Source organism: Scleropages formosus, chromosome 2 (assembly GCF_900964775.1).
Source record: "Scleropages formosus chromosome 2, fSclFor1.1, whole genome shotgun sequence".
Taxonomy (NCBI): domain Eukaryota; kingdom Metazoa; phylum Chordata; class Actinopteri; order Osteoglossiformes; family Osteoglossidae; genus Scleropages; species Scleropages formosus.
The window spans coordinates 43,533,098-43,559,275 of record NC_041807.1 but is presented as its reverse complement, the minus strand read 5'-3'; the positions used below and the strand labels follow the sequence as shown (position 1 = coordinate 43,559,275).

The following is a 26,178-nucleotide window of genomic DNA, read 5'->3' as shown; positions in this document are numbered from 1 at the left end:
TGTTAGTTCTCTGTGGATCTACCTACATATATGAACAAACATTCTCAGTGATGAAGTTCAACAAATCCAGATATAGATCCTCCCTCAGTGATGAGCACCTGTCAGCTGTCCTTCGCATATCCACCTCAGACATTCAGCCAGACTTCAGTGCACTTGTTCAAGCCCAAGACAGACTGGATTTTTCTCAATGAACATACGAAAAAGTGACAGAAGTAACTTACTGACATGATGATGTGTGCTGTGTACATATATACAGTAGCGTAAACATATGGGTGTGATAAGGTCACCGCGGGTGCAGCAGCCTGGTCGAAGTCTTTCTTGACTTACGTAAAATTCCGCAAAATTCTAAGATTCCTTCTGATGGATCTTTTCCTCACCAGACAAAATCAGGTGTTAAAGCCAAGTTAGCAGATGCAGGAATCATGACACAGAAACAGTAGAAGAGACACCACAAATGTGCACTATGAGTTCTCAAGATTTGCTATAAATTAGCATGTTGATATATTTATGAACAACATCTGCCTTTTTACTTTTTTGGTGGGCCACCCTCTCATCATCCTGCTTTGTGTTGATACCACAGATGCAAGCAAGCAATGTCAACAACTGCTTGTCCCGTGTATCCTGGAAACACAGGGTGCAAAGCTGAAGGGGGAGAGGAAACACCCAGGATGGGATGCCAGTCCATTATAAGGCATCACAAGTGGGACAGGAACTCTGGACCCACTACACAGCGGGCACCGGCTACTGGCCAGACCCGCTGTGCCACCACACCCCCTCATATATGCAAACAATCTAGAAGCAATTCATTGTGGTTTTTTTTTTTTTTTTGTAAGGGTCAACATAGTAACTCAGTAGAAAGCAGGAAACCAAAGAAGCACGAAGTGTTGAATTCACTCAAAATGACAATCCGCATCAACGGAGCTGGCGGGTCTTCCCTTTATATGCTGCTCCTTTGGTTTGGTGCAGGTGTTGTTAATGCGCTGAGAGAGAGGGCATGATAATGTGTTCCAATACAGTTTTCATATTATATTACATTGGGGCACGCAATGCTCTGGGTTTGGATGGGGCAAAGAAGGATGCACACACAGCGTTCTTTCTGAACATTTATTCGAACACTGGAACACAGGTAAATAACGCTCTTGCTTCAAGGACCTCGTTTCCTTAAGGACCTGCACCTCAAACCAGCCTTTCCAGTATGCTTAGTACCCCATTCTTTCTGTTTCTACTGGCAAACACGGTCACTCCATCATTTTTCCCAGAAGTGCCCCCAGTGGTTGAAGATGTTATTAACAATTTACCCACAATCAGAGTCAGAATCAGAATCAGAATCAGAATCAGAATGAGCTTTATTGCCAAGTAAGTTCACACATATAAGCAATTTGTCTTGGTGACAGAAACTTCCACAGCACAGAGAGAATGACAGTGACAGGATGCAGATGAGAAGATAGGATATGTGAATAAAGGATAAAAAATAAAAGTACACTATACAAAAAATAGTCACTGTTATATGTATGTATAGGTATGTTCTATACAAATGCAAGGGAATGTGAGTAAGACATATGATGTGATACATAGATATAAATATAAATAGCATTGTGTATTGCACTGGTTTACTCTCTAGGGGGGATTTAGCTGTTCATGAGGTAGATGGCCTGAGGAAAGAAACTTTTCTTGTGCCTGGCTGTCCTGGTGCTCAGTGCTCTGTAGCGCCGGCCAGATGGCAAAGGTTCGAAGAGGAAGTGGCCTGGATGTGAGGGGTCTAGAATGATTTTGCTCGCCCTTTTACTCACTCTGGGCGAGTGCAGTTCTTGGAGAGCTGGGGGGGATGTGCTGATGATTCTTCCAGCAGTCCGAACTATCTGCTGTAATCTTCTGATGTCTGATTTCGTAGCTGAGCCAAACCAGGCAGTTATAGACATGCAGAGGACAGACTGGATGACTGCAGAGTAGAATTGCATCAGTAGCTCCTGTGACAGGTTGAACTTCCTCAGCTGGCAAAGGAAGTACAACCTCTGCTGGACCTTATTCACAATGGAGTCTATGTGGAGCTCCCACTTCAGGTCCTGTGAGATGGTGGTGCCCAGGAACCTGAATGACTCCACTGTTGCCACAGTGCTGTTCATGATGGTGAGTGGGGATAATGCTGAGGTGTTTCTTCTAAAGTCCACACACACACACACACACACACACACACACACACACACACACACACACACACATTTTCAGAACCGCCTGTCCCATATGGGGTCACGGGGAACCGGAGCCTACCCGGCAACACAGGGCGTAGGGCCAGAGGAGGAGGGGACACACCCAGGATGGGACGCCAGTCCGTCGCAAGGCACCCCAAGTGGGACTTGAACCCCAGACCCACTGGAGAGCAGGACCCGGTCCAACCCACTGCACCACTGCACCCCCCAGTCCACAATCATCTCCACCGTTTTGAGTGTGTTCAGCTCCAGGTTGTTGTGACTGCACCAGACAGCCAGCTCTTGGACCTCCTGTCTGTAAGCAGCCTTGTCACCATCCCGGATGAGGCCAATGAGTGTGGTGTTGTCTGCAAACTTCAGGAGTTTGACAGAGAGGTCTTTAGCGGTGCAGTCGGTGTACAGGGAGAAGAGCAGTGGGGAGAGCACACATCCCTGGGGGCTGCCAGTACTGATCGTGCGAGTCTTGGATGAACAATTTCCCAGCCTCACTATCTGCTGCCTGTCTGTCAGGAAGTTGGTGATCCACCGACAGATGGAGGTGGGCACAGAGAGTTGGGTTAATTTGGACAGGAGGAGGTGTGGGATGATGGTGTTGAAGGCCGAGCTGAAGTCCACGAACAGGATCCTCACATAAGTCCCTGGTTTGTCCAGATGTTGCAGGATGTAGTGCAATCCCATGTTGACTGCATCATCCACAGACCTGCAGTGTTTGCATCTGCCTCGGGGGGAAGGGAGAGCCTGGGGGCGCTAAGCAGGCTGGGAAGGCTGGGTGTAGGCTCAGGCTCAGGCTCAGGCTCTGGAAGAAACGGGGTCCTCAGACCAAGAGCATTATTTCTCTGTTCGAATAAATCGTATGTAATGAACGCCGCCTCTGCTTCCTTCTTTGCCCCATCCAAACCCACTGCGCTGCGCGCCACAATATTATATTATATTATATTATATTATATTATATTATTGTAACAGTGCTGAGGGGAGTAAATGTGTAAATAGTTGGCATTAGTGTTTATGTGTGTGTACATAGTTGCGTGTGGTTTCTGATTGGTTGTCGTCCTATTTCTGTTCAGTATTCGGGAGTGGGATTCTGGGGAGTCCCGGAGGGAACCCCTTACCATAGGGTGCAGCGGGGGGCTGGGAGTGGGGATTCTGAAGTGTTCTGTATCTTGTACTGTCTGAAGCGACTTTGTTAAGACTGCTGCTGGGGACATGTACGCTTCTAATAAAAAGTACGCTTCTTTTACCCCGTCTGTCGAACCATTTTCTAGTAGCTCTGTAGGGGGATGCTACATAGGGATGTGTCTTCCAATACAGTTTTAGCCGTTAGGGTTTTCATCTCATCTTTTAAATAGCAGCATTTAAAATGTATTGCCGGAGTTCGTGATATATTACTGATATATGGGAGTTCAACCAGTATATCAGTTGTGTTTCCGAGCGTCACATGCGTTCTTTGGGGCTCCTTTGTTCCTCAGGTTCCCCGAGCCGCCGCCCTGCTGCTGCGTTTCCAGGGTGATAGATGATGGGTGACGGAGCTCAGTCGTCGCATCACTGCAAATGATAAATTTCATAGCCCTCTCATCGCATCAAATTCCTTTGATTCGCGGCCAAATATCATAAAAGAAGCTGATTGGATCTTCCCTCATCCCTCCACTGTAACATTCAATATTTTTTCAGTCGTGAACCTCAGACGAAGACGGTTGGTCGCACTGCGTAAAATTCTTCACGCTAGATTTATACCCGTATTGTGAAATGCCTCCGAGGAGTACAGCAGAACAAACGAAGATAATCATCCAGTGTCTTTTTGAAGATTTAAAAGGAAGGGAGGAGCTGACGGAGCCCGACGGCGTTCAAGGTGAACATTTCAAAACATCTTTAAATAAAATAATTAAAAATGTGTGATATCTAGCGCTGAACATCTCGAAAACATCTTTCAGCACAGTAATTATTCACATACGAGAGTTGCTGTAGCGTTGAATGTCTCCAAAACATCTTAAAACAATTAAAAATATGAGGTATTCTAATGCTGAACATCTCTAAAAACATCTTTTTTTGGGTAAAATGAAGATGTCATAATGTAACTGATTACATGTAAAACGTGATTGCTGATATCTCTGTAACATTCTTATGTGTTTACCACCTAAGGTCTTCTGGTCTCAGTAAGAGATGAAAGGTTAAACACACTGACTGTAACGATCTGGCTAATAAGTTAGCCCAGATCCTCACGTGGATTCCAGAGAGGCGTATAATTATATTGTGGCGCGCACCGCCGTGGGTTTGGATGGGGCGAAGAAGGACGCGGAGGCAGCGTTCATAACGGACGGCTTATTTGAACACCACCACAGAGGGAATAATGCTCTCGGTCCGAAGACCCCTTCTCCTTCAGAACTTGCAATTACAGCCAGCTTACCTTAGCACCCCTAAGCTCTCCCAACACAGCGGCAGACACAGGCAAGCCACCATTTCCCCCCGAAGTGGCCCCAGCGGTTACACACCATTTAACATTATTTCCCATAATGCAACGATCTACATTTAAACAGTAACGCGGGTCGTTACAATATAAACCCAGACGGACACGGAAAAAAGGAAGCTCTTCTTTTTAATATCTTGTAGGCAACTATGGATGACATATTTCACACAGCTGTCTTTACGATAAAATAAACAACATTAAAGTAAACTCCAAAACGTGCGAGGCACATACAATATGTACACAAAACGTGTACACGGCCAAGTATATCAGCCTGCACGCGCGCGGGAGAGAGGACCGAGGGGAGGGGCAACCCCTTAGTCTCCACCATAATACGTCATCATTACAACACACACACATCATGTGTCACATCCTATATACCTTCTTCACAGAGGACTCATTTGATCCCACCTTGATTGCTGAGAAGCTGCGAAAGCTTGGTGATGACTATGAAGAACAAGTGATCCAACCACTGATGAAAGAAATTCAAAAAGCTGCAGCAGACGAGGTAACACACAATTTTACATTTTTTTTTAATTTGCTGCGTCATTGTTACAGTCATTAAAATTAAAATAATGTAACATGGTGGATATTGTTTCTAACTTTCGAGAATTTGTATACCTATGAGACATTAGTCTTACATTCTGTTGATTGTTTGAAACATTTGCAACTGACATCAGTTGATGCCACTGGATACTAGGAATCTCACTGGTTCCCAACGGTTGTCAGGAGATGTCAGTGGATGCAAACGGATGTCAACAGATATCCACATTGCAGGTGCAGACAACCTTCGTCAAGAGCGTAGAGCACCTCTGTGAACAATGGCTTTCTCAGAGTGCCGAGGTTGCACCAGAGAGGCTGCTCCTGAAAGCTTCTATTTTCTTGGGTCTGTATGCGAAGAGGAACTGCCCAGACCTGAACGCTGTCATCCAGGAAACTATGACAGCATTCATCAACACGCAAGTGGCCCCCTGGGTGTCCCAGCAGGGAGGCTGGGTGGGTAGATCTAACACACTGTGGCATCTTATTCTGAGCTGGTAACAAATCAGCTAATGAGATTGACTTGTAACGTAAATGTTGGTGTAATTTGGTCCTGGCTCTGGAATTTTAATTATTAGCTTTACTTAGTGTAAAATTATCAGTACAAGCTGTTACAGTTGATTAACACCAAGGCTCTGAAGGTAGGAAGTCTTTTTCAGTGGTTGGTATAGATACTTATAAGTCGACTTGACTAAGGGCCGGTACATACCTGAATGTACTCCATTTGAAAACCGAGATCTCTTCTTAACCTCTTGACTAATTTATCATCTTCTTCCATTTCTCATACTGTGTCTGCTTAGGCCACAAATATCACACAGAAGTCATCCTGCATTGTTAACTGTCCCTTCTTGCTCTTATAAGATTGTCTGTGTTTTTTTTCACCTATAAGTAACTACTCCAGGAATCGTGACTGTGCATGTGATCTTCATAACAGTGTTTGTTTGTCATCAGACCAATTGACAGTGAATAACCAAATCATTTTTACTTTTTAACAGCAGTTTAAAATATGGGTAACTCTCAATGGTGCAGTGGAAGTAAAGAACTGTGACAGACAGGAGCCTGATCACACCATCTCCCTGCCTGGACTCAGTCATACTGTCCAGGAGTAAATGAGCACCAGGTGCAGGCAAATCAAAGATGCTTCAGGAGAGAGCCAAAGAAGAGACTAGAGAGTTGTGGGGTGTTGTATTATGGGCTTTGAATGCATACTTTCTGGATGGAGCTTTGAGTATTTGTCTTTGAAGGATCTTAGATGTTTTCTTTAATGTTGTCCTGTGCACCATGCTTCTATATGTTTCTGGGAAGTCCTAGTTGTTTATTACTTTCTTTCACTTTTTTGTAAAGCCAAATCCATCTGGTAGAAAGCATGTGGTCACTACATTTACATTTATATTTATTCTTTTAGCAGACGCTTTTGTCCAAAGCGACGTACATCTCAGCAAAAGTACAAGTACTATTATGTTAAGTTTCTGTCTAAAACTCTAGAACGAGCAACCTGTGATCAACTTTCGGAATTCCTCACCCAGAACCATCTCCTCGATGGATATCAGTCTGGATTCAGAGTTAGTCACTCCACAGAGACGGCATTCCTGGCAGTGTCTGATGCTCTGCAGTCAGCTAGAGCAGCCTCCTTCCCCTCGGTCCTCATCCTCCTCAACCTGTCTGCAGAATTCAGCACTGTCAACCATTGCATTCTACTCTCCTCTCTTAATCAGCTTGGCATCAAAGGAACAGCAGTAAAATGGTTTGAGTTCTACCTATCTGACAGATTTTGTCAAGTGGTCTGGCAGAGCTCCCGTTCTTCTCTTCTGCCTCTCTGAACTGGTGTCCTGCAGGGCTCGGTTCTGGGTCCTCTGCTCTTCTCGATCTACACCTCCTCCCTCGGCCCTGTCATCACCTCTCATGGATTCAACTACCATTGCTACACTGATGATACCCAGCTCTTCCTCTCATTTCCACTGGGAGCATCAGACATTTCCTTACACATCACTACCTGCCTCTTGATGATTGACTCAAGTCTGTCTTTCTCTCAGCACATCGAATGCAACAAGTTGGACCTGCAGATACATTCTGCATAACATCCACAGGATTCGCACTAATTCTGTAGTTTTTTTGTTTCCTTGTCTGATGTATTTGTTTCTTTGCTCTGTGCCTGTGTTCAAGTGCTCTGTGTCACTGTGTGAGAAGAGCGCTCTATAAAAATAAATAGAATTGAATCCATCCTTACCTCACAACAGACTTTGCACAACTACTTATCCATGCCATGGTGATATCCTGTCTGGACAACTGTAGCTCTCTGCTGTCTGGTTTTCCAGCTACTGCCATCAAACCTCTACAGCTGATTCAGAACGTGGCTGCTGCCCAAGTTGTGTTTGACTTGCCGAAGCATCCCTATGTATCTCCTCTACTTGTTTCTCTGCACTGTCTTCCTATAGCTGCCCGGATCAAATTCAAGACTCTGGTTGTGGCTTACAGATGCATCAGTTGAACTGCTCCCAGACATCTACAAGACCTGATCATCTGCTACAACCCAACCAGACTGCTACTGTCTTCCATCTCTGCCACTTGGTGGTCCCACACACAAAAGGTCCAAAAGTAAAAGCACAAAGGTTCTCGGTTCTAGCTTAATGTGGTGGAATGACCTCCCTCTCTCACTCAGAACTGCTGAATCTCTATCTACATTTAACAGGGGTCTTAAAACTCACCTCTTCCGGACTCACTTTTTCCATGATGTCTTAAGTTCATGTAAAGTGCAAATGTTCATGTTCTATTACTTTGAGGTCACAACTGTTGAAAAACAGATAAACCTTCATGCAACTACTCATGTAATGTAATGTAATTTAAATGTTTAAAAAGATTATTAGGAATTTGATTAGGAGTTGTTGATATTCGGATAAACTTTTATGCAGTTACTCGTGTGATATACCTTGGTTCATATGGCAGAAAGTAACAAACTAACTGTACTTTAGAATCACGCATCTGCATCTAAGTCTCTCTTTCTGCTAATGTAATGCACACATTATATTTTCTATGAGATGGATGTTGCTTTGGAGAACAGCATCTGCTGAATGAATAAATGTAACTTTATATTTAAGTTGTATCAACCCTCAGTCCCACCCATCTGCTGGAATCTTGGCTTCCAGACAATATTTATCAGATATTTCTCTGTCTTTCAGGGTCAAGTGATCTTGGAGTGAAGATTGAGTTGTTCAGTATAGATCCCCCTGATGAACATATCCCACCTCTTACCAGTGATCTGAATCTTTTCAGACTGCTCTACTCAGGGAGGAAAGTGCTGGAATGGGATACATGAGATGAGTTACAACTCACTACTTCCAAGCTCTTCTGCTTCCTGTCCAAGCACTGTGAAACCTTCGTTTCACCTCTGACTGCCACCTCTTCCTGTGCCACTCGCTCCCCCCGTTACCCCTGAGAGGAAATCCCTGTTTATTCTCTCTTAGATACACAGCTGTAGAATGAGTGCTTCTGCTCATGTTCAGGGTGGCTCTGGACATCATGACCTTCAAAAGTCTTTCGAAGACCCTTTTCTTTTCAAGATATTTTGTGAATGCTTAGGCTTTGCTCTCTTTCTCTTGCTCTGTGTCATTTTGTGACTTTTTGCCCAATGGCTCTCTATTTGTGCTATTATTATAATAATAATAATAATAATTGCATTTGCTAACAGTTTGATTTTTCTGTTTCTGTGAATTGCTTTTGTTTATAAAATATGTTTGGTAGCTGTATGTATGTTTTCTCATGTCAGCGACTGTTTGAGTAGGTATGATCATGCCAAAGGATGATGGATGTGTCCACACAGCAGTGGCACTTGAGTGACCGACATTGTGGTCTTCTAGTTTCTCCCCCTTGAGTTTCAGATGTTTGGGGTCAGTAAGTTGTCTAGTGGTAACTACCACTGCTTTCCAACCTAAAAACCCAGGTTGAAATCCCCACTCTTGCTGTAGTTCACTTAATGAAGTTACTTACCCTGAATTGATACACAATAAAAATAATCCTGCTATATAAGTGGGGCAGAGGGAGGTGTAGTGGTTAGAACTGCTGCCTTTGGATCTGAAAGATGCAGGTTAGAATGTCTCCTACTGCTGTAGTACCATTGAGCAAGGCACTAATAATGAATTACTCCTGTAAAAGTTATCCAGCTTTGTAAAGAGGTAAATAATTGTAAACATTCTAAGTTAATTTGGAGAAAAGCCTCAGTTATGTGCATAAGTAAGTCAACTGTTGTAGGAAGCATAAGGTACAAACCTCACGCTTTAAGTAATCCTGAATAAAAGCAGACAAATTATAATAAAAGATGTCAGACACTCATAGCTCTGCCTCCATGTACCACTGGAGACGAACAGCTATTACAGCTACCGATAAGATGAAATGTTTGTTTTAATGTATTAAAATATAATAATATATAGCCATAGCACTGATGATTATCACTTGTTAATACTTTAATATTATGTTCTCTTGGTTCAGTGACATAACTCTGCTCTAAGTGACTGTTTTGTTATTGATCAAAGACCATAGAGAAACCCCTACCAGATTTGCAGCTCTATAATACAGATTTACATGCAAAGATATTCACTGTAACATGGCAGTGTTTTCCTTAGTTTATTGCATAAAAGAAGAACATGAAATGTTTTTGTCTGTACCTCTGGTGTACCTCTACTTGTTTATGCTCTGAGAGCTGTGATTATGGCCATGGTTTTTAACAGCTTTACTGTTGCTTTGGTTGGGCTTTCCTCTCTCCAGGGTGTTTTTCACAATCATTCTGGAGCAACATTGAACACTACAATACATTATACTCATTATCTTCAGCATTTTACTGCATATCCACAGAGTGTTCCAACCATTGCTGAAGTTTAAGAACAACATCAAAATCGCTTCTCGCACTTCTTCCAAACAAAAACCTCTAGAGGAAGACACCACAATATAACTCATGGTACACTCTTTTTTCCTTGGCAATCAAACCTCTCTTAAAAATATGATTGCAGAATTCACCCACCATCTGTGTTTGCCATCAGCATCATATTCAAATTCACTCCTGGGTGGGACAGTGCCTCAGGAGGTAGTGCTGGTGCTTTGCGATGCTTCAGTTGTGCATTTAGACATGGGTGTGACTCTAGCTGTCTGTGCAATTTCTGTTTCCCCCGTGCTTTAGGTGAGCTTGTGACTTGAATTTGCCCTTGTTTAGGTATGTCAGCGTTATATTGCTCTGCTGTATAATAATGGTGTGAATGACTATCCTGAACCCTAAGGTAGTTCACTGGAGTGTATCTCAAAATATAAGTCACCTTGGATTAAGGTGTCAGATAAATACTAGTTAATAAACATTTTACATCACTCTGGAGAAATGAATGTAAATGTCCTGCAGGCCCTGATCAGTGTATTTCTCATTAAAATCTCTGGGACCTGCTTCTTTCCAAATGGCATTTTACCCAAAAAAACCTGAAGGCGTAGACACGGCTGAAAAGCACAATTACACTCACACTTACATCTCTGGTTTCAGACCCCATACAGCACTCCAGTCTCTCCCAGCAGGCCTCACTGCTGTTTTCTTCTTTTACTCAAGTAAACGGTAATATTTCACAACCTCAACTTGTATAAGTCACCCTCATACAGAGGACTTCTGTAATAGGTTTCACACTTCACAATGCCTTTACTTTTGTAGTATTTTGGCATATGTCAGAGTTGTCATACTATTTTCACTGGGCATCACATTTTTTAAGAAATTCTGTTTAATAATGAATTATTTTTATTACACCGGAGCTAATCCATCAGTGCCATCCACCAGATAATCCACACACATTGTCTGAACCGCTTGTCCCATACAGGGTCGCGCGGAGCCGGAGCCTAACCCAGCAACACAGGGCATAAGGCTGGAGGGGGAGGGGACACACCCAGGACGGGACACCAGCCCATCACAAGGCACCCCAAGTGGGACTTGAACCCCAGACCCACCAGAGAGCAGGACCTAGTCCAACCCACTGCACCACTGCACTCCCTCTGGATAATCCAGTGCCATGCATATATAAAGCAGAAGATCAAAGTAAAAAAGTATTTTATTACAAGTGAAAACAAAAACAAAGGCCTTTTCCTTCATGAACCCATGATTTTAACTAATAAAAGGTGCTTATTACAACCCTAAAATTAGTTCTGTAAGGTTGGAAATCATATCATTGTGCTCGTAACATGTGGAAAGTCCAGTCTGAATCGTCTCATGCAGGTAGAATGAGTGGAAATTGTAGTGTGTATTGCATCTCCTGTCTATAGACTAACTCCAGTCTTCAGGGGCCAGACATCATTACAGGTTGTTCATCCCTCTGAATCCTTACTTAATTTATCCTTCACTGGGATTTTTATTGAAGGTACAACACAGTTCATGTTATGTCAGACTGAATGTGCTTGAGAGCATCAGTTGGTCAAACAAGTGCACTTAGTAGTAGCTCATGAAAGCTGTAGCACCATTAATGTTGAGAAGCATGTTTGTGTTGTAGTTACAGTGGTGACAGACATTAATTGTTAAACCCATTCAGTGTCAATTACTATTCTAAAACAGTCATAAAATCACAATTGTAATGAGTGCCTGTGTTATCTTTAAAATTTTGTAAAATTTAGATTATATTTCGGTTTTTGTAATTCCCCGATGGTTATGCTACACTTCATGTGCCTTCACCAAAACTGCCAGGTCTTTTTTCAACAGAGTTTGTTCAATGTGTGTGAAAAACAGAGGAATGCATTGCACTGATTAGTTCAAACTCTATATTACCAACACTAATATTTGCCTTGTCTGGTACAGCTGATAGTGTAGTGGTTAGAGCTACTGCCTTCGGATCCCAAGGTCACAGGTGCCTTGAGCAAGGTACTTATCCTAAAAAATGCTCGAGTAAAAATTACCCAGCTGTATAAATGGGTAAATAATTGTAACCTTAAAATTGTAAGTCACTTTGGAGAAAAGCTTAATGTAAATCTTGATATATTTGACAGATGGATTCCTCCAAGGTAACTTACAGCTTTTACTTTATCAACTGAAGGTAGGTACCTTGGTCAAGGGTACTACAGCATCAGCAGGATTTCAAAGAGGGTCCTTTGGGTGCAAGTCAATAGCTCTAACTACTACGCCACCTGCCTTCTTCACAAAGGAACAAGACTCCCATTCAGCATTTCACTGAGTAATTTCTGATATTACACTTATGCAAAAAATACATTTGGTAAAGTTTTAAAAACTTTACACTATGACTTTGGAGAAATTTCAATCCTTGGAACATATAATTCACTCTAAACTGAAATAAGATTTGTCTCTTGGGCTTATAGTTTTTTCTGCATTATCCCCCCATTACTACACACTAGGGCTCTTTCAACTTTAAACAGATGACATGGCCTCTTAGTCTGCAAGGCCTGTATTCTTCAGAAGACCCTAGAAACGCAGTGAGGTCGATAACCGTGGACTCGTTCCTGGAACTGAGTGCTTTATGAAAGGGTTATAAATAGTTTGGAGCACTCTGAGCAGTCTGTGGAACACCAGCCACCATTTCCTCGAACATGGGACCTCGACCACCACCTTCTCATCTGTCTCTGAATCAATGAAACATGATGAAGAGAATTAAAGGACTGATGCTCCTTCTCCCATATCCATTACAGCCAGAATATCAGTACATCTTAAAGCAGGTGTTGGTCTTCGGGTTGCACCCATTTCCACTGTCCGTTGAGTCAGAAATGTCTCCTTATAGGCCATTTTTCCAAAGGCCTCTTCACAATCATAGATAAGCAGAAATCAGTTTTAAAGTTCTGTAAAAGAGGCTTTACAGCCTTATGACAAAACTGACAGCTTTGTATTTCCTGTATCCCAGCTTTTACCATGGTAAAACTCAGCAACAGTGGTTGTTTCCAGCAATGACAGTACTACTTACTGCATTTACTAGACCTTGTTAGACTTTGTTCTGTGCCTCGATCATGCTGGCAAGTAAGTATCACTTATCAGACCAAAATATAAATTCATCCATCTATTTTAAACTTTGATAAAGTTATGACTAAGGTCAAAATCCGTTTTGTGATATTTGCATTAGTAATAAAATTATTTCCACTTTTTTTTGTTGCACTCCTGTGTTTCTTTAACCTACTTCCTGTTTAATTCCCTATTTTAACAGGTATCAAGATGAGCCAAAAAAGAAACAGTAAAGCAGGCTAAACTGCTGCAAACCTCACTGCCATCTATCCACCCATCCTTTGTCATAATCCCTTATCCAGTGTAGAGTCACGATGCTCCACCACTTAACCTGGAACCACAAGGTGTGAGGCAGGTTATACCCTTGGAAGCGATTCCAGTCCATCACAGGGTGAATCCCTTTTCCAGTGGCAGAATATTATAGTAATGTGTAGGCTCCCATAAAAAAAGATGAGGAACAGAGATGAAAACATGCTGTTTCAGAGCAAGTTCAGATTCATTAATTTTTCTTATTCAGTGCCAGGCCCTGCTGAGTCAGATGCCCTTCTGCACCTCCTGCAACTGCTCAGGAGGACTTGGCACATGCCCGTCTCCCTGAGGCTGCAGCTGGGGCTTCTCCTTGCAGCATAAGTACTGCTTCCAGATTGTGAGGAAGGCGCTATGAAACTTCTTGATGCGGAAAGCGTAGACAATAGGGTTGACGGCCGAGTTTGCATGAGTGAGTAGGATGGCGATGTAAATGAGGAACATTGGCTTCTGACACCTGGGACAGAAGAGTGTGATGCAGTTGAGGATGTGAAGTGGCAGCCAGCTGAGGGCAAACAGAGCCAGAACCAGAGCCAGAGACTTGGCTAGGTTGAGCTCCTTGCCGTAGTACTTGCTGGGGTCAGCGTTGCTGCCCGTCACTTTCTTGCTCAGCTGCTTGTGGATCATGTAGAAGATTTCAGCGTAGATGATGAGCATCAGGAGCAGGGGGGGCAGGACCCATCCAAAGAAGTTGAAGTACACCATGTACTCCATGCTTATGACATTTTCAAACTGGCAGGTGATGACGAGGTCAGAGCTGAGAGAATCATTCTCCTTCAGCTTCTGCAGGTTGTTCCAACCCAACATGGGCATCAGGCCAACAACGAAGGCCACAGCCCAGCAGAGCACCACCGCCACAGCTGCTCTCTTGGCCGTCACCACTCGCTTGTAGCTGCAGAGAGGAGAAAAGGGAATGGAAGAAAAGGCAGACTGATGATGGCTTGTAGGTCTGAGGTCAGTCATCTCAAATCGAGGAGGGTGACTGAGCTGTCTTCTGCTCTTATGACAATAAAACATACAGTATGTTTCTGTTTTCTATTCGGTAAATGTTTACAATGTATGCATGACATCAAAGTGTTTAGATATTTACATTTACATTTATTCATTTAGCAGACGCTTCTGTCCAAAGCAATGTACATCTCAGCAAAAGTACAATCTATGCATTACATTAAGAGAAGGAAACATAGCTGCAGACATGAAAGTCTCAAGCAAAGATATAATTGTATGGAGGAAAGTACTGCTTCATTCCAACAGGACAATGGAAGTTAATTTCTTCAATAACTTCATGGCGTAACGTTTACATTTTAAATTTATTCATTTCTCTGAATAAATTTATCACTCTGTGGTAAATGTGATGTGTCACCGTGGCAGGTGGTGTAGTGGTTAGCACTGCTGCATTTGGACTCAGTGGTCACACCTCCGGTTGTAGTGTCCTTCAGTAAAATACTTCTCATGATTTACCCTGATGTTTAAACGGGTAAATAGGCAAGAGGACCCCGCTAGGGACAAGCGGTCATAGACGTCAGTTAGGCAACAAAACAAGTGCAATGAACGTAAGGTCTCAAGGTACTTCCAGGGCTGTACAAACCCACATCCAACACCATTACTTACTGCACCACCGTTCCACCAGCAAAACGTAGTGAACCACTCACACAGCTATCTTTCTAATGGAGGGTAGGAAATGATTTGCCACAATATTCTTCATCTTTGGAACACAACCATGGGGCAAACACTGAATCTCTGTACACCCCGAGTTGGAACTGAAGTAACACCTGAGCGAGCAGCTCAGCAGCAAGCATTACGCCACTGGAAGTCAAAAGGATTATTTCACCAGAGCTCCAGCACTGATTTTTAGGGACACAGTCAAAGAGACACGGTGATGTCGTCAAAGACAAGTGATACATATAGTGCTCAAAAAAACCACAATCAAAGTCATAGAACCCATTTCCAATGGTTCATTACATGCATTTCACTCTGACAAAACTTGAACCTGCAGATGCACATTTTCCCAGCACAAGGTCCCTGTTCACAGAGAGGTTTCTTTGTTTCTTTGTCTATGCAGCAATGTCTGGTGTGTTCCATTTTTAACCAGTTTTACTCCATTTTGTGGTTACAATCAATAAAACTTTGGTAAATTTGAAATCAGACATTTCATATTTTATTTTCTGTTGTCTTTTATCTTTTGTTGTCTTTGTTTCATGCACCTACTTGCTCAATGAACTTCGGTGCAGCAAGTGGTAGGTAACGAACTAGGTTTGCTTGAGACTTTCATGCCTGCAGCTATGTCTCCTTCTCTCAATGTAATGCATAAATTGTACTTTTGCTGAGATGTACATTGCTTTGGAAAAAGCATCTGATAAATGAATAAGCGTAAATGTAATGTGAATGTCTTTCACCTATAACATTTAGATGGGATAAAATTAACCTTTTTTGTGGACTGTTGTCTCCATTAGCGTTACAGATAACTAAACCAACTAAACTAGCTTATTACACGCTGGTAATCTGCAGCTAACAGAGAAGTTATTCATTATTCAACATTTGAGTTTGGGTCTTAAGCTCTTTTATTACAAGAATAATTTAGCTCAATATAAAAATGTTTCTTGTTGGTATTGATTAACACTAAGAAGGCTACAAACCAAAACATTCATTTTACTTTCCTTGGTTTGTGTTACATAACAGGGAAATCAGCTGCTGGTGAATCAGCTAACCCCGTTTTCATATTCATGTTAGCACTGGTGTAGCAGCACAGTGCAATGTGTTCTATGTACTTTATGTCACATCTCACACACACACACACACACACACACACACCATCTGAAACCGCTAGTTCTATACAGGGTCGCGGGGTGCCGCGCCCCCCCTAACTTTATGTCACATGACATACTGAAAATCAAATGTAAAATATTATTTAAAATTAGAGGGGTGTGGTGGTGCAGTGGGTTGGACCGCAGTCCTGCTCTCCGGTGGGTCTGGGGTTCAAGTCCCGCTTGGGGTGCCTTACGATGGACTGGCGTCCCGTCCTGGGTGTGTCCCCTCCCCCTCTGGCCTTACGCCCTGTGTTGCCGGATAGGCTCCGGTTCCCCGTGACCCCGTATGGGATGAGCGGTTCTGAAAATGTGTGTGTGTGTGTGTATTTAAAATTACAATAATGTATTCAAATAATGAATCACTATTATTATTGTTACATTTTGTTTAATAAAACATACAAGTTATAATATTTAATTCAGTTTAAGACAGGCCTTGCAACGGACTGGCATCCCGTCCTGGGTGTGTCCCCTCCCCCTCCAGCCTTGCGCCCTTTGTTGCTGGGTTAGGCTCTGGCTTGCCGCGATCCCACTTGGGACAAGCAGTTTCAGCAAGTGTGTGTGTGTGTGTGTGTGTGTGTGTGTGTGTGTGTGTGTGTGTGTGAGTTTAAGACAGAAATGAGAAAATTCCCAGTCTTCAATTTCTGTATACATAAACAGACTCACAAACACTGTGGTCAAACCTTAACAGTGTGGGAAATTAGACACTAAAATATCACTTTATTGTTCTGGAATCAGGGGGTGCGGTGGCGCAGTGGGTTGGACCGCAGTCCTGCTCTCCGGTGGGTCTGGGGTTCGAGTCCCGCTTGGGGTGCCTTGCGGCGGACTGGCGTCCCGTCCTGGGTGTGTCCCCTCCCCCTCCGGCCTTACGCCCTGTGTTGCCGGGTTGGCTCCGGTTCCCCGTGACCCCGTATGGGACAAGCGGTTCTGAAGATGTGTGTGTTCTGGAATCCTATATTTTTCTTACTCTTTTCTCTAAAGTGACTTACAACATTTGGTCTGTACTCTAAGCATCTTATACCGATTCACCCATTTACACAACATAGTAATTTTTACGCTTTCAATTCCGAGTAAGTTCCTTGATGAAGGGTACTGGAGCAGGAGGTGAGATTCATATCCAGGACCACTAACTGGTAGCTATTACACCACCTTCTACCATGACTGTAAATACTATTGATTACTATTGATACAGTGCATTTCGTTAATCCACTGTATCAATAGTAATCAATAGTATTTACATTACATAATTAATGTTTGGTATTATTTGAGATTAAAATAAAATCACTGAGTATTAGAGGAAGCAAGGAATGGTGCAGTGCCTCATGCAGCTCTCAGCAGAGCAGCAGAATGTAGGTCATGGGAATGTGAGTCAATAAGGTGTTCAATGTGGAAAACAGAGCACTTCTGTGTAAACTAAGCCATTTAAACCATTGAGAATAAACAGTTACAGTAATAATAGGAAATACTTCATTGACACGGGGATCTTATATACAGTAATCACTTTTAAGTGTATTTATTTAGCAAATGCTTTCATTTTAAGTCACTTAAAATGTTAAGCCATTTACAGCGATTTACCTATTTATACAGCACTGGTAATTTTGACTGTATAATACTAGTTTCTACTAGATAATAGTAGGCGTAAAGTCCCATCAGTGCTGCAGCAATAACAGTCAACAGTCATTCCCTTCTCATTTGTTCTCACAGTGGCACTTTACCTGGTGGGGATCTTGACTCGGAGGTAGCGGTCAATGGCAATGGCCAACAGGGCTAGGATGGAGCTCTGGGTCAGCACCAAGACAGTGCACGCCACCATCAAGCAACTGTAGAAGTGGGTCTGCAGCCCGATGCTGATGGTTATGGCCAGCGGGATGACCAAAGCTCCGACAGTGATGTCAGCCAACGCCAAAGAGACGATGAAGCAGAAGGTGGTATCTCTTAGGGAACGATTGAGCTTCACGGCCCAAACCACCATCACATTGCCTATCACAGAGGCCACGGCGATTACAACCTCCATTCCTATGTAGAGGACTTGAGCTAGAAAGAGGGGAGAGGCCATCCTGGAGAGAGCAGATGCCCGAGTTGTAGCAAGCCCCTAAAGAAAGAAGAGCAGAGACAACATCTAGAGTGTGCCTACACGATAGAGAGCATCATTGCGACAAGTCGAGTTCTCATCATGAGATCCAGCAAAACAAACTGCTTTTTTCCTCCGGACCTCTGTGAGGAAGAATTCGTTCTGAGTATGAGATGCTGCGCAAAAATGACTCTCTTGCTCGCTCTGTTTCTGTCTGAAGTTGTGACTTATTCTCGTGGCTCAAAGAGGAAGAGAATGATGAACGCGAAGCCGGTTCTTCTAAGTAAATGATGAGGATCTCAATTCGCTCCCCGCGAGACGCTCCTTTGTTCAACAGCCCCTTTGTCTGCATGGCGCGGCGAAGCTCCCAGAAGAACGACGAATCCAGAGGTCCGACAGCAGGTGTGAAATGACACGAAGCGCGTCGCGAAACGGTGCTGCTCAGCGGGGGGTCTGATGCTGGTGGCGGAGGATGCTGCGGGACAAAGCAGGCGGAGACAGTACCATGATGAGGCAGGGAGGAGCCCGAAAAAAGAGCGACTCCTGTCTGCCGCGTCCTCCTCCTCCTCCTCTGCTTCTGCTTCACCTTCTTTCTCTCTCCGCCCTCCAGTTCACACCGTCGCCACGACGACGACGTCCCGTCTCGAGTCGCACTTACTGATGAAGACACTTTCGGACCTTTGTTCAGGATCGGCTCCGGACCCCTCAGTCAGAGGAAATGTTCCGCTGTAGCCTGGACCAAGAGAGCTTCACGGGGACCACCGCAGGGGTGCAGGACGTCCCGAAGAACAGAAGGAGTGTGGGTGAGTGAAAACTGTGTGTGTGAAATCATCAATGTCTGTGATCCCTGCGATTGTCTCACTCTTTCTCTCTCTCTTCTCTTTCTTTCTCTCTCTCTCTGTCTCTCTCTCTCTCTCTCTCACACACACACAGTGAGTCACTAAGGAATAAAATGTACAGCAGTCCGACAATAATAAGCTAATGGAATATCGCTAATACATTTAACGCCTTTAAGACCTATATAAAATACACCCACACATTAAACAAAGAAATAAATACTATGCGGTCAGGGAGATTATTATTTTCAGTTTCAGGAATAAAACAAAAACATTACTGTATATGAATATATATGTGTAAGGCAACAGTCCTGACATTAAAAGCCTTAGCCTAGGAAACATGACTAAAAGAATGCAGAAGAAATAAAAATGCCTGCTACAAATATCTAATAATATTTGTCGTAACACCTCTCCTCTGACAGAAAATCATTTCATAGATGGCATCACTACATAAATATGCAGCAAAATTCAATAACTCACTGATCCCCGTTGGTAGGAGATATTCAGAGAAGTTGTCGGAGGTCCACTGAGGGTCTACTTAGGTCTCATGAGGTCTATTGAGCAATCTTATGAGCTTTGGATTCATTTGGTTGACTTGAGAGCATCTCCAAGTTCTTACAGAAGCCCTTCTTGAGCATTGATAATGCCCCTAGCTCTATTGGAATCACTCTTCTACACCTCAAGTTCTACGCTGTTCCATGTTTTCAATCTTGATGATTCTCAAAGAGAATGAAGTGTCTCAGGGTTCCAATGGCTCTTCAGATCTGTCCTTTGGCTCATTGCTGCTCCACTGAAGTCCCACTTTGGCCTCCATGTTGCCCATTGGGATCACGAGTCAATTAGTTAATGCTAGTTAGCGGCACAACACTTTCAGAATATCAACGATTTCTAATACATTCCTAAATTTTTTTTTGAATATAATACATTTATGTTACACTACAGGAGTAGCTGTGTGAAGGTTTATCTGGGCATGATCTTAAAGTTATAGTGCATGAACATTTACACCTTACATGAACTTAAGAGATTGTGGGCGAAGTGAGTTTGGAAAAGGTGAGTTTTAAGACCCTTTTAAGACACGGACAGAGATTCAGCAGTTCTGAGTGAGAGGGGGAGGTCATTCCACCACAATGGAGCCAGAACAAAAAACCTCTGTGCTTTACCTTTCGTGCATGGGACCACCAAGCAGGTAGATGTGGAAAAGCATAGCAGTCTGGTTGGGATCTAGCGGATAATCAAGTCCTGTAGATATCTGGGAACCATTCTATTTATGTATTTGTAGACAATAACCAGGGTTAGTTTTGATCTGTTCAGCTATGGGAAGCCAGTGCAGAGAAATGAGTAGAGGAGATACATAGGAACGCTTCGGCAAGTCAAGCATAACTCGGGCAGCAGCAGCGTTCTGTATGAGCTGCAGAGGTTTGATGACAGTAGCAGGAAGGTCACACAAGAGAGTTGCAGTATCTGGATGGGATGTGACCATGGCCTGGACAAGTAGTAGGGCAGATTCAGTTGTGAGGTAGGGATGGATCCTGCAGATGTTATGCAGGATATATCTGCAGGTCTGGGTTGTAGCCTCAATGTGCTGAGAGAAAGATAGTCTTGAGTCAATCATAACTCCCAGACTCTTAGCCGAGGAGGTGGGCAAAATGAGTGAGTTGTCCAGTTTGATTGAGAGATCATGACAGGATGTATCAGTATGTATTGTGGATGTATCAGGATGTATTGTGACATAAAGTATCAGTCAGCCATAAGGTAGCACTGGGGTGTGCTGGTCTGGAAGTTAGTGGACAGAGAGAGTCAAGAGAGGAAGATAGGGCAGAGAGGAAAATGTTAGTGGCATTGTCTGTTGATAGATCTGAGAACTGTGCAGCAGAAGGGAGAGCGGAGCAGAGCGTCCAGAACGAGGCAGAGCGTCCAGAGCGAGGCAGAGCGTGGAATCACACATCGGTTGCTGAGACGGTGTCTTTGGAAAGCATGGAGTCCCTGTTCGACATAAGTTCTATCCTGAATGTATCGTCTGACAGCACACCTGTGTGTTATGTATCATGTAACATGTTTTGTTTGGTTGCACTTGCTGACATTGTAGAACATTTCATTTGCTCGAAATGCGTAACAAATAATGACTTGGTGCGGAAAGTCCACGATTTAGAAGAGCGCATTAAGAATTTGATTTCTATACGAGAAACGGAGAGTTGGTTGGACTCGGTGCGTCCCGATGCCTCCGTAGTGTCAAACTCGGCGTCGACCCTTACGGGCCCCAGTACAGCTAATGAGAAGCCGGGTGCCAAGGAGCGCTCTCACAGCTACAGGGTTACGGTTCGGAGTGAGAAGTCGAATAAAGCAAAGCCTAAGCTACGGGTTCCTGGTTTGGGTTCTCCCGTCCAAACCCAAAATAGATTTTCGGCTGTAAGCAGTTCACCTAAAAATAATAATAATAATAATAATAATAATAATAATAATAATAATAATAATAATAATAATAATGTGCTCATTTTGGGGGATTCGGCTGTCCGAAATGTTAAGGTTCAGGGGCCTGAGAATCAAAATGTAAATGTAAAGGTAAAGTGTTTCCCACACGCACGTGTGTTCGATATGGAGGCTCGTGTCAGTTCTCTGGTCAATAATGCCGTGTCGACTATGATGGTACATGTTGGTGGTAATGATATTCGTTATCAGCAGTCTGAGGTGTTAAAGAGCTGATTTATTTCTACGTGTAACAAGGCCAGAAGGAAATGTCATAATCTAATAGTGTCTTGTCCTTTACCTAGACTCTTCATGGGGGACATAGTCTACAGCAGACTGGTGTTCTTTAACAGGTGCTTGGAGACATGGTGCCGCTCTAATTGCATATCGTTTGTTAATAACTAGGATGATTTCTGGGAAAGGCCCAGGTTTTTCACGCGTGATGGTGTACACCTCAACTGGAGGGGTTCGTTTGTTTTATCCCAGAACTTGGCCTGCAAGTTGCAGGACTGACTCATGGTCAGTGGATCATTTTCTTTAGCAGCTTTGTGTATTGATGGGTCTGTTACTAGTGCTTATATCAGTAGTCATTTCTCATGTGAAGGGGTGTCTTGTGCTCTGTCCAGTGTGGGCCTAAAAACTTTAAATAAAAGTGTTAAGTGCAGCCAAAACATACAAACTATTATAAGGCCACAGCGTTTAACTAGGCTTAGTGATAGGAGCGTTTGCACCAGAAACCTAAAATACCTTAAAACAAACGGTCTCAACTTACCACCGAGGCCAAACTGTAATATAAAATGCTGTCTGTTGAATATTCGTTCACTAACAAGTAAAGCTGTCCTAGTAAACGACTTAATACTGAGTTACAAGTCCAATCTATTCTTTCTTACCGAAACCTTGCTCGGTGAGTCCAATACGATTCCGCTAAAATAGAAGCCGCTCTGGACGGATATGATTATTTCCATAAACCTCGTTCTGTACGTCCTGGAGGTGGAGTCAGCGTTTTTTTCAATAATAGATTACAAATAACACAGAGAAATCGTGATAATATCACCTCGTTTGAAGCTCTACAATTAGATTTTCAACTCAAACCCCAATAATTATATTCCTTATCTACCATCCACCTGGACTGTACTCCTCTTTTCTCGAGAAATTTAGCAACTTTATAACCGATTTAGTCATTAATCATGACAAAATTATCTTGCTGGGTGATTTCAATACTCATGTACTAGACGTGTCGTCGGATACTCTCGCTAATAGTTTTCTTTCTCTCTTAAACTCTGTCGGTTTTACCCAAGTTGTTACCTGTCCTACTCACTCCCGTAACCATACGCTGGATCTCGTCATAACCTACGGCGTAGATGATCATGCTGATATTTATTATTCCTTCAAACGAGGCTATTTCTGATCATCATTTAGTAACCTTTGATCTATACCTGCCCGTGCCGTCGGACAATAGTAAGACCAAAATCATGCGGCATATTGATGGGCAGTACTACTGCTAAAATTAATCATATTAGAAGCTCGGATTTTGGAACAAGCAAAGATATTGATCAAAATGGCTCTAGATTATAATTCGGTGGTAAAATCCGCCCTAGACTCTGCGGCTCCACCAAAAACTAAACTTATTCGAACGGCAAGAAACTCGCCGTGGTTCAACGAATCAACTCGTGCAATAAAGTTAGAATATCGTAAATTAGAGCGTAAATGGCGTTCAACTAAACTAAACGTTTATTATGTAGCCTGGTCCGATTGTCTAAAAATATATAAAAAAGCACTTTTTCATTCCAGATCCGAATACTACGCAAAGTTAACTGATGAAAATCACAAGAACCCTCGCTTCCTGTTTAATACCATCGCTTACTTAACTGGTAAACACAAAGGTAAACAATCAATGTATTTCTGCTACCATTACTAATGATGAATTTATATAGTTTTTCAATAATAAATTAGAGAATATCCCCAAATCCATAGTGCCCTCTAGTTCGGTTTTAGCAAACATTAGCGCTTCTGACGATGATAATATTGGTTGTCCGCACCATCTGAGTAACTTTGACGTAATAACTGTAGAAATTACCGTGCAATTCGCTGTGAAAAGTACTACCTGTCCTTAGACCCAATCCCCACTAAATTACTGAAAGCTGCAGTTTCCATGCTTGCAGAACCTGTTTTTAATATTGTTAATACATCGTTACTAAATGGCTGTGTTCCAAAAGCTCTTAAAATTGCCATTATTAGACCCCCACTAAAGAAATCGGATCTGGACTGTAATAACCCATGTAATTATAATAGACTGATCTCCAATCTACCGTTTTTATCCAAAATTCTAGAAAAAATCGTAGCCTCCCAAATTGTAAAATATGTTAATCATCATAATATATTTGAAAAATTTCAGTCTGGTTTCCGCACTGATCACAGCACTGAAACGGCACTTACACGTGTTGTTAATATATTCTCATTTCTTCTGATGCTGCTCAGATCTCTATTCTTATGTTACTAGACTTGAGTGCTCCGTTTAATACTGTAGACCATAGTATCCTACTGAGTAGACTTGGAAGCCTGGTTGGACTAAGAGGTACCGTTCTGAAGTGGTTTGAATCGTATTTAGCTAACCGTGAACAATTTGTATTGAAATCTGACGACTGCACCCCCTCCATCTCTACTACGGTTCAGTATGGTGTGCCACAGGGCTCTGTGTTGGGTCCATTACTGTTCTCACTTTATTTGTTACCATTGGGTGACATTATTTGCAAACACAATGTGAATTTCCATTCGTATGCCGATGACACACAGCTTTATGCATTGTTCAAGCCTGATGATCCATCACATGTGGTGTCTTTAGCTAATTGTTTTACCAGTATAAAATTATGGATGAGTAATAATTTTTTATCTCTAAATGCCAGTAAAACAGAGATACTTGTGGTGGGTGGTGATGCTAAAACTCTCAACATAATCACGCCAATCTTTACAACAAATGGTATTACCTTCAAGTGTACAGATTGTGTCAAGGATTTGGGTGTCCTGCTGGATGGAAAGCTGTCATTTGTATCTCATGTAAATGCTTTGACTAAGTCGTGCTTCCTTCAGTTAAGAAGCATAGCTAAAATGCGACGATTCCTTTATAGACAGGATTCTGAGAAACTGGTTCATGCTTTTGTTTCCAGCAGGCTGGATTACTGTAATGCTTTATTGACGGGTTGTTCGTACCAGACTGTATCCAGGCTACAGTTGGTACAAAATGCTGCTGCGAGAATTGTCACTAGAACAAGGAAGTTTGACCATATAACACTGGTAGTTAAATAGTTGCATTGGCTCCCGGTCGCTTATAGAGTTGATTATAAAATCCTACTTTTGACCTATAAAGCAGTACATGGCATTGCTCCGGCTTACCTTTGTGAGATTATTCACTCTTATCTCCCAGAACGATATCTCAGTTCATTAGATGCAGGTTACCTTAAAGTACCTGTGATCAATAAGACCTCAGTAGGAGGTCGTGCCTTTAGTTATAGAGCACCTAAACTGTGGAATAGTCTACCAGTTACTGTCAGAAATGCCCCATCTGTTTCTGTTTTCAAATCCCAACTAAAGACTTACATGTTCACTCAGGTATTCCATCTCGTCATGTAATTCGACCTGCCTTGCTTGTTTATTTTATCACCTTTACAAAATTGCATTTTAAATTTACTTAAGTAACAAATTACTAACTCTGTTCCATCTTCTCGTTGAGCACTACCTCACTACATAAGACCTGAGGAGGCCAGCCAGTGGTGACAGACAAATCCCGTGCTGACAGAGGATGATGTCCATCTGCCGTGACGATCAAGACGTTCAATGCTGAGCTGGGGATCCAAGATGCTATTTACCAACATTATCATTATTACTTGTTAAACTGGCTTACAATTGTTACCTAATCTAGAATACCCAGGAGGGGTGGGCAACCACTGGCCCGTGGACCCCCAGAGGCTTTTTTCTCCCTCAGCCTTCAGCTGGGAGTTTTTGTTCCTTTCCCCGGTGGCCGGTAGGTATACTTATAGCTCTATAATAAGTTCTTCATTATGGTAGCCATTAGTCGACTGTCTTTTGTTTGTATCTGTTTTTCTTGCTTTATGCCTTTGTTAAAGTGCTCTGTGTCACTGCGTGAGAAGAGCGCTCTATAAAAATAAAAATTAAGTTATAGCTGAAGGTGACAATGGGTGCAGAAAAAGGAGAGGGATTAGTGGTGAGGCAAGGTTGGAAGGAGATGGAGAAATGGTCGAAGAGATGCAGCGTAGTAACAGACACGACAGGACATCCACAGTTATGGGAGAAGACAAGGTCAAGGCAATTGCTGGCTTTGTGAGAAGCAGGGGATTGGAACAGGGAGAAGTCAAAGGAATGCAGGAGGGGCAAAAGGCCACTTGTATGAATGTCTTTGACATGTAGGTTGAAGTCACTCAGCAGAATCAACAAAGTGTTTTCCCCTGGGAGAGAGCTCAACAAGATGTCGAGGTCATCCAAGAAGCAGCAGGGAGGACCAGGAGAGCGATAAAGAACAACCACAAC

The 26,178-nt window shown here is 42.8% G+C and overlaps 1 protein-coding gene across 2 annotated transcripts in view; it reads right to left on the bottom strand.

The window, feature by feature from the left end:
* Nucleotides 1–11,184: 11,184 nt before the first annotated feature.
* LOC108931201 (adenosine receptor A1-like) overlaps nt 11,185–26,178 on the bottom strand; it is a 30,576-nt gene continuing 15,582 nt past the window's right edge. The window contains exons 2-3 of one of the 2 annotated variants that reach the window (XM_018746843.2): nt 17,982–18,358; nt 11,185–14,354 (exon numbers count right to left, since the gene is read on the bottom strand). In XM_018746843.2, coding sequence (XP_018602359.1) covers nt 13,691–14,354; nt 17,982–18,322 — 1,005 coding nt within the window. In that variant the 5' untranslated portion in view covers nt 18,323–18,358 and the 3' untranslated portion in view covers nt 11,185–13,690. The remainder of the gene's footprint in view (nt 14,355–17,981; nt 18,359–26,178) is intronic. The other variant, XM_018746844.2, reaches the window with a different exon arrangement.